At 37.3% G+C, this 6,297-nt stretch overlaps 2 protein-coding genes across 2 annotated transcripts in view; both read right to left on the bottom strand.

Annotated features, from left to right (window-relative positions):
• Positions 1-1,029, bottom strand: part of LOC107677216 (protein kinase C and casein kinase substrate in neurons protein 2) — a 14,442-nt gene extending 13,413 nt beyond the window's left edge. The window contains exon 1 of the mRNA XM_016472028.1: positions 850-1,029. The gene's annotated coding sequence lies outside the window, so the exon portion shown is untranslated. The remainder of the gene's footprint in view (positions 1-849) is intronic.
• A 3,360-nt stretch (positions 1,030-4,389) lies between these two features.
• The window catches only part of LOC107677113 (SH3 and multiple ankyrin repeat domains protein 1-like), a 57,254-nt gene continuing 55,346 nt past the window's right edge, over positions 4,390-6,297 (bottom strand). The window contains exons 31-32 of the mRNA XM_016471909.1: positions 5,515-6,286; positions 4,390-4,554 (exon numbers count right to left, since the gene is read on the bottom strand). Coding sequence (XP_016327395.1) covers positions 4,473-4,554; positions 5,515-6,286 — 854 coding nt within the window. The 3' untranslated portion in view covers positions 4,390-4,472. The remainder of the gene's footprint in view (positions 4,555-5,514; positions 6,287-6,297) is intronic.

Below are 6,297 nucleotides of genomic sequence, written 5' to 3'. Positions count from 1 at the left end.
TATATATATGTGTATGTATATATATATATATATATATATATATATATATACAAACACACACACATAAGGGATTTATCAAAACTCACATCTATATTCATGCAGAACAGTGTTCAAACTTCAGTCTGTTTTTTTCTAGAAAATTAAATAAAACATTTACAATCACAATCTCAAATACGAACAGATTGCATAGGAAAAATACACAAACAGAAGAAAAGCATATCAAAAATAAAACTCAAAAAATATAGCATTTTTGTTACTGTGAATATCAATCAATTTTTAGCAAAGTACAAAAACATAATGGAAGCATTTCAACGGGCGATTTCAGCAATGATCTACAGTATTGATCAGGCTTTCTGTGTGAGCTAAATATACACTATAAAACAATCAAAGCTATTTGTTTTTGCATAGCAAAGTGTCACATGCAAAAGTGTCACATTAAGTTACTTAATAAATGCTAATTTCCTTAGTTTGTAAACCTGCACTGATTCACACGCAACACTATCCAATGAATCAGGGTAACACTCTTTATGCTATATGGATAGTTGACAGTTAACAGTGACATGCTACTAAAACTATTTTCTTTTTTTTTTTGCTTCTCTAATTTATGCATGCAGATTTTGTCATATTAACTGAGAGTAAATGAACTATTTGTACTTTAAAGTCTCACACAGCACAACCATTTACTTTAAGTGGGGTGCAAAATGGTAAAGCGGTTTTTAAAAATCAAAATGATGTTGCAGCACCTAAAATATACACTTTCGTATCATTCATTATCAAATTTTTATGTTTTTTTGTCAACTACTCAGAAACTAAAGTCAAACAGAATAACAAACGAAAAGCAAAACTGACCTGTCACTCCAAGGCTGTTTTCTTCTGTTCTTTGGCTTGTTCTGCCCTCCTTTAGTATCCCTCACTTCTCTCCCATCTCTGTCTGTCTGATGTTCCTCCAGTGTCTGAGAAGTCAGTCAGCTGTTGTGGAGGTGCACATGTACATGCAAGTGTGTGTTCTCTCTCTCTCTCTCTCTCACACACACACACACACACACACACACACACACACACACACACACAGACATTCTCTCTCATCTCAGTGTAAATTAGTTGTCAGGTGTGAAATGTAAGTGTGTTGTAGAATGTGAGAGTTATTTCAGCTCTCTGCCAATCACAGCTCAGAGTGAAAAACTGCCAACATGTGAAGCAATTAGTATGTATCAGTGTGTTTACAGAGCAGGTTCATAAGTCCAAACCAAACAATATACCATGCAATTCGACATATCTGTAATAAAAGCATATGAAGTGTTTAAGGCACTTATAGTAACATGAATATAGATGATTGTTTATTATCAGAGTTCATCATCTCGGCAACAGCAACAGGGCAGTGGCCAGTGTCATGTGATCTCTACCGCATCATACGCAGTCAATCGTGGCCTGTGGGAAATCTAGGAATAGTTCATTTTTAAATGAAAAAGTCATTATTTACTCACCCTGATGGTTGTTACCTCCATGGAACAACGTTCAAGCATATAATTAAAGGAATAGTTCACCCAAAAATGAAAATTAGGTTTTATTTATTTTTTCCTTTTTATTCGAAACATCCCCAAACGCATTAACTATATTGTGAAATTTCTTGATTCTCACCTTTATAGATTATGTTGATCTATAAGTTGGCAATGGTCAAAGTAACCTAATAATGTAATCTATTGTCTATGCATAAAAACCTGTCTGTTTACTTCATTAACAGATATGGATGTCATGCCATAACATATTTTTAATACGACTGAGTTTATATTTAATTTGAATTTAACATTGAAAGTTAATGTGAATAAAAAACATTGCAAGTTAGGCTACTAATCATAATTACACTTTCATTGTAAAGAGAGCAAAGAACATTTACATTATCACTGACAATCTAGTTCAAGCACTCTCAAAAACTCCCATTAAAATCACTGAAGCTGTTTACACTAGGAAATTAATTTCTTACAGATTCGTACACACATTTGCACTTTGTTGTTTCTGACGAGAGAATTAGCCAGAAAGAGGTATTCAGCAGCGAGCGAGTGAAGAAAACACCGGCTTTTTAGCGATGACTCATCTGAACACCTCTGATTGGTCATTGTATTCATAAGCTCAACAGCATCGTGTATGATTGGTTAATGCGCAGTGCTGTAAAAACGCGTCTGTATCTGGCTCAGCGCCAGCCAGCGAACGCAGATATGAATTTAGCAGCTGATGATATGACGCACTGAACGTTAATCACGCCAGTGTGATTGTATTAAATATAGAAAATATCAATGGCTATTATTTGTCTTTTGGAAGCTGCATTCAAAATCCTCTTAGCTCAAAAATCTGAGGGGGCACGTGCCCCCTAACTTTGAATGGGTATGACGCCTCTGCCCTCAGGCCATCCAAGATGTAGATGAGTTTGTTTCTTTGTCAGATTTGGAGAAATGTAGCATTACATCACAATGGATGCTCTGCAGTGAATGGGTGCCATCAGAATGAGAGTCCAAACAGCTGATAAAGCCGTCACAATAATCCACAAGTAATCCAACCACTCCAGTCTATCAATTAACATCTTGTGAAGTGAAAAGCTGCCTGTTTGTAAGACATAAATCCATCCTTAAGATGTTTTTTTTTTACTTCAAACCTTTTTTAACTTTGCTTCCAGCTAAAATATGAATCCATAATGATCACTCTTCCTCCAGTGAAAAAGTCATCTCGTCTGAATCATGAGAGAAATCTGCACAGATCAAGCACCGTTTACAAGCAAAAACAGTCCAAAACAGCTCTAAACAAATATGTGGGTGGATTTTGATGTGAGAGGACAACAGGAGATGGACTTTTTCTCTGGAGGAAGCATTATTATGGATTATGGACGCACATTTTGGCCAGAAATGACCATTTTAAGTTAAAAACAATTTAATGATGGATTTGTTTCTTACAAACACACAGCTTTGGGAGTGGTGGACTGGAGTGGTGTGGATTACTTGTGGATTATTGTGATGTTTTTATCAGCTGTTTGGACTCTCATTCTGACGGCACCCATTCACTGCAGAGCATCCATTGCTGAGCAAGTGATGAAATGTTACATTTCCCTAAATCTGATGAAGAAACAAACTCATCTACATCTTGGATGGCCTGAGGGGCCATTTTTAGGTGAACTATCCCTGTAGTAAAGAATTCAGTAAAATTTGGCTGTAAAAGCTGCAAAAATTGTGAAAAAGTGTAACTGTTTAAAGTGTTAATTTCTGTCAATTTTGATCAAAAAGAGATGAGAATAAATTCAACAACAGAATAATTTATTCAAACCTCTTAAGCAGAGCTTATGTATCATCATATTCATCAATTATTGTACAGAACAATAGAAATATCTGATATTTATATCTATATCTATATATATATATATATATATATATACTTTAATTCTGCATACATTTCCATACACACACTCACACATACACACACACACACACACACACACACACACATATATATATATATATTTCCTTTGTTCCTATTTCCTTAAATATATTTTCAAATGAAATGGAGTTATGCTTTACTCCTATAAAACAACCATCACCGCCGTAACAAAACACACATACACACGCACACACAGAGTCTGTGTTAGTGTGCATGTGTGTGTTTGTGTAGGTTAACAAAAGCACACTCAAGCAATATAAACGATGGGTTCTTTCATTGTGTTCTGATCTTTGGAAGACTGATTCTGCTAACGGTATTAAAATGCTTACATAATCCTTATATGGTTATTATTGGCATTATGATGACTTTTTTTTTTAGAGCTTTTATTACTTAAAGTCAACATGAAACAGTTTACAACCCGTTTTACTTTCATCATCCAACATATCGGAGTAAAAAAAGACATTCAATGATAAAAATGTAAGGCAGGACTTGATTTTATCTATTGCAAATTGATTGGATGGTGTAAAGTGTCACTGTATGACTGGCGGTTAAAAAATATGAGGGGCTTGGTGACATCAGCCAAAAAGGAAAATTACATTTGATAAGCATTCTTTGGAATAACGTGCACAAAAAAATGTGTATTAAAAAGTAAATGGGGTCATTCTGGTTTCATGTTGACTTTAATCATCATATCAGATGAATCAAAGCCTGCACGTCATGATGCTAAAATATGCACAGTAGCCTCATTTGTATTAATATAATAATATATTACTAAAATTCATTAAACCTCTTGATCTCGTCATCCCAAAAAACAATGAAAGAAGTACATTCTCTCTGTCTCTGACAGGCTGAAGATGTTTGGCCGTCTGGCTTCAGCTGGGACGACAAACATTTGCTCTCTGTGAGAGTGTTCGAGTATTTCATAGCGCTTCTCCATTGCAATCATCCCCATCTCTGTCCTTCAGTCTTTCCCTTTCATCCCAAGTGCTTTTTGTCTAACCCTATTCTTTCTTTCTTTCTATCCTCTAACTGGTTCTCTCTAATTCTCTCCTCTAGCTCTGAGTCGCCTCATCTCTCATGCGTTCGTTCTGCCCTTCAGAAGAAACAGTGGAGACAGAGAAAGCAGAGGAGAGCCTAGAAAACATGGAAGGGGGGAAAGAAAGAAAAAGAGGCAGAGCATGAGGTAAGAAAAGAAAGTGCTTGATATACTGATCATCTACAAACTAAGATGAAGAATTTGGCATTCAAAAAGCAATTAAAGTTATATAAATGTGCAGTATGTAATTACAGGGCACGTGTCAGTTGTGCAATTTCAAATAAATGCCATGTTTAATGAAAAGGAATGAGCTGTGATTCAATCGATTAAATGATGTTTGTGGTCTTACATGGAATATGAAAAATAATAACTCAATTCATTTATGTTATACTAGACAAAGGTTTGGTCACACTCGACCACTCATGATCTTTTGATCTAAAGGGTTGTGCAGACGTTATTAAAAACTACAAACTAAAAATTAGTTCACAAAAAAACAAGGAGACATGAGAACTCCTTCAGTAGTGTCATGGAAATGGTTGGGATTTAACACTGTTTGGTCACTACATAGCAGAAATGTTTCCATTGGTATTATTTCTTAGTTTTCATACTTTACTATTACTCTAAAATGTGGAAAATGTTAATAATAAAGAATGAATAGATATGTCCAAACCTCTGATTGGCAGTGCGAAATAAAATATGTATACATGAAGGTCACAGTCTAGAGAGGAAATGGGTTTTATGATCGAATGAAGTCTTCCTTACTTAACTAAACTTCTTTTAATAAACATCATCTAAAGCATACAAAAACATCAAGGGCAGAATATTTATTTATTGTTGAGTAAAGCTGCAGGCAGAATTATCCATGCAGAGCTAAATTTTTATGAAATGGTGGACCATTTTTAGGAAAACATATATAAACGGCTTCTTTTCCGTTTCAGAAAAACTAATAATTTTCCCCCTCACTACTTGTGTCTAGTTTGCTTTCTGATGCTTGTTAATCAGGCCCTCGTCTAAATCTACCCTTCATTTCCCCTCCTATTCTCATCTTTCTATCTCACCTGTCCGTAAGTCTCTTAAGCGCACGCTCAATGTTCATACGATGTCCGACCCGACTCACACCCAGATCTAGGAAGTCCTCTTTTGTCAGAGATGGCAGGTGGGAGCCATCAATCTCGTTGTCAAGAAAACGGTCCCGGTGCTCTGCCAGATTCAGGTAAGTCAGCCAATCAGCAACATCATATTTGCTCCAGTAGGGGAGGGGCTTAGACACAAAAGGCTGATTGGGCGAAGGAGGAGTTAAGGGCGGGTAGCTCATACAAGATGGGGAGGAGCCTCCAGACAGGAAATTGGTAGGAGAGAGAGAGCTGGAGACCAGAACGGGGTTAGGAGGAGCCACAGGTGACGGGAGTGGGAAGAGAGGAGAAGTTTGTGAGAAAAACTGGTCTGAATATTGGTGGGCGACTCCAAATGGGGGCGTTAAAGGAGGTTGTATTTCGTACGGAGAGCTGTAGAGCGGCGTAGACAGAAAGAGAGGGAGCGAGGATGGACGTGGAGGTCCAGGTTGCGGGTGGTCCGAGCAGGAGATGAGGGGACTGGGCACTCGGCGACGCTGAGTGTACGAATGAGATTCGGAACGGCGTAGTTCTGGTCCAGAGAACTGAAACTCGGAAGCTTTACCGCGATACTTAGAGCGATGTTTTGGAGACAAGGGATAGGGGGAATAGGATGGAGAAAGTGGTGTAAGAGAGACAGAGGAAGGAGAGAGAGGTGCATGAGAGAGAGATATTGGGGAAATGGGAGGATGAGGTAATGATGGAGGAGAGAGGGGTGCATGAGCCAGG

This window comes from Sinocyclocheilus anshuiensis, unplaced genomic scaffold (genome assembly GCF_001515605.1).
Source record: "Sinocyclocheilus anshuiensis isolate Anshui unplaced genomic scaffold, SAMN03320099.WGS_v1.1 scaffold392, whole genome shotgun sequence".
NCBI lineage: Eukaryota > Metazoa > Chordata > Actinopteri > Cypriniformes > Cyprinidae > Sinocyclocheilus > Sinocyclocheilus anshuiensis.
The sequence above is the reverse complement of the archived record's forward strand: the minus strand, read 5'-3'. Positions and strand labels throughout refer to the sequence as shown.